The sequence below is a fragment of the Fopius arisanus genome, unplaced genomic scaffold (genome assembly GCF_000806365.1).
Source record: "Fopius arisanus strain USDA-PBARC FA_bdor unplaced genomic scaffold, ASM80636v1 scaffold00569, whole genome shotgun sequence".
Classification (NCBI taxonomy): Eukaryota; Metazoa; Arthropoda; class Insecta; order Hymenoptera; family Braconidae; genus Fopius; species Fopius arisanus.
This window is the reverse complement of record NW_011888308.1, coordinates 1-1350: the sequence shown is the minus strand read 5'-3', so window position 1 is coordinate 1350 and position 1350 is coordinate 1. Positions and strand designations below refer to the sequence as shown.

Genomic DNA, 1350 nt, shown 5'->3' with positions numbered 1-1350 from the left:
ATAAAGGCATGATACAAATATACAGATATTTATATTGATCAATCAATCGATAAACAATTTAAGCAAGGGGTAAAAATAGATGAGTTGAGAATTTCTTACAAATTATTTCAATAAGTCTGCAAAAAAAAATATCGAGAGATTGCATGTCAAAATTACATTTGCTATATTTTAAATCTAGATGTCTCAAAGTTCCAAAAAGAATTCCATAAAAATAATTAAGGGACTTTACAATAGTAGAACAATGCCAGGTCATTATCTCTCGAAAAGATTAGCGTTTGTGAGATGGCAAAGTTAGTCCATTGCTGCAATTTCCGCCATTTCGACGGGACTAACTTATTAACTTTGAGCAAGCACAATAGCAGTGCCATTCTGTCCATTATTTCCAGACTGTCCCCCAGGAGCACTGCTCCCCTCAATAGCACTAGCTGGGCTCGAAGAATGATTATTAGCACTAGTTGCCTTGTTCCTAAGCTCAAATACCTGCTGTATCGCCTTCCTAAAGCACAGGAAGTTGTAGTCAATAACTCCCTGCCTATCGAAATTATCCTCCCTCAGAATGCAGACAAGAGCAAGAAATTTATTGACTTCTCTCAAATAGAGAATCGTTCCGTTATTTAATTTAATCAAACTGGAGCTCTGATTGTCGAAGGCAGCGGCTTCCAAATCTTCTCTCAATCCATAGATGCAGGATACATCAATAACAACGTCAATCATATCACAGCAAAGCTCATAACTCTGCATGTCCACTGGAGAGCTGTCAGTCGCGATGTAAATTTTTGACACAACGTCAAATAAAAATGCTTTTTCAATAGCAGAATTGGATATCAAAATGTTCAATAAATTCTCCAGAGTTGGTAACTGAGGTATTAATTTCTGCACGACTTTGCTAAAAGCCTCGAAGATGCTGTGATCATAAATTGATGTTAAATGAAAGCTTAGATGAATCTGATCGTAGTTTGAGTCTGCTAGATCGTCGTTTGCCCTCGTATGAATATCCCTCTGGGTTTCCATTTTGTAATCGTCCGATAAACCATCAACTTTGTGGATAAAAACCTCGAATTTAATGGCTTGATTAACCTTGTAGGCCTTGGTCACCGTTAAGTGGAGTTTGTTCAGGGCCTCCATATAATCGTCTTGAGCATCAATAACGAATACCAGAGCTCCACAACCACCGAAAATCATGTCACTGTCGAATGTCGGATCGAAGAAGTCAATTTGCCCCGGAAAATCCCAAATCTGGAACTGCACGAAACTTGAGTTGCTTATGTCGTCTTTTATTATCTTGTTGGTGCTTTCTAAGAAGAGGGTCTCGTTCGGAGACATCTTGTGGAAGACCACTTTTTGGATTGA

The 1350-nt window shown here is 38.4% G+C and overlaps 2 protein-coding genes across 2 annotated transcripts in view; one reads left to right on the top strand and one right to left on the bottom strand.

Moving 5' to 3' along the window:
• Positions 1-295, top strand: part of LOC105272990 (uncharacterized) — a 4241-nt gene extending 3946 nt beyond the window's left edge. The window contains exon 2 of the mRNA XM_011315224.1: positions 179-295. Coding sequence (XP_011313526.1) covers positions 179-295 — 117 coding nt within the window. The remainder of the gene's footprint in view (positions 1-178) is intronic.
• On the bottom strand, positions 147-1344 carry RagC-D (Ras-related GTP binding C/D; the record flags this gene model as incomplete). The annotated part of the gene is made up of 1 exon (XM_011315223.1): positions 147-1344. A coding segment is annotated over one exon (1008 nt), but the record flags the coding sequence as incomplete, so codon positions are not given.
• Positions 1345-1350: the final 6 nt, after the last annotated feature.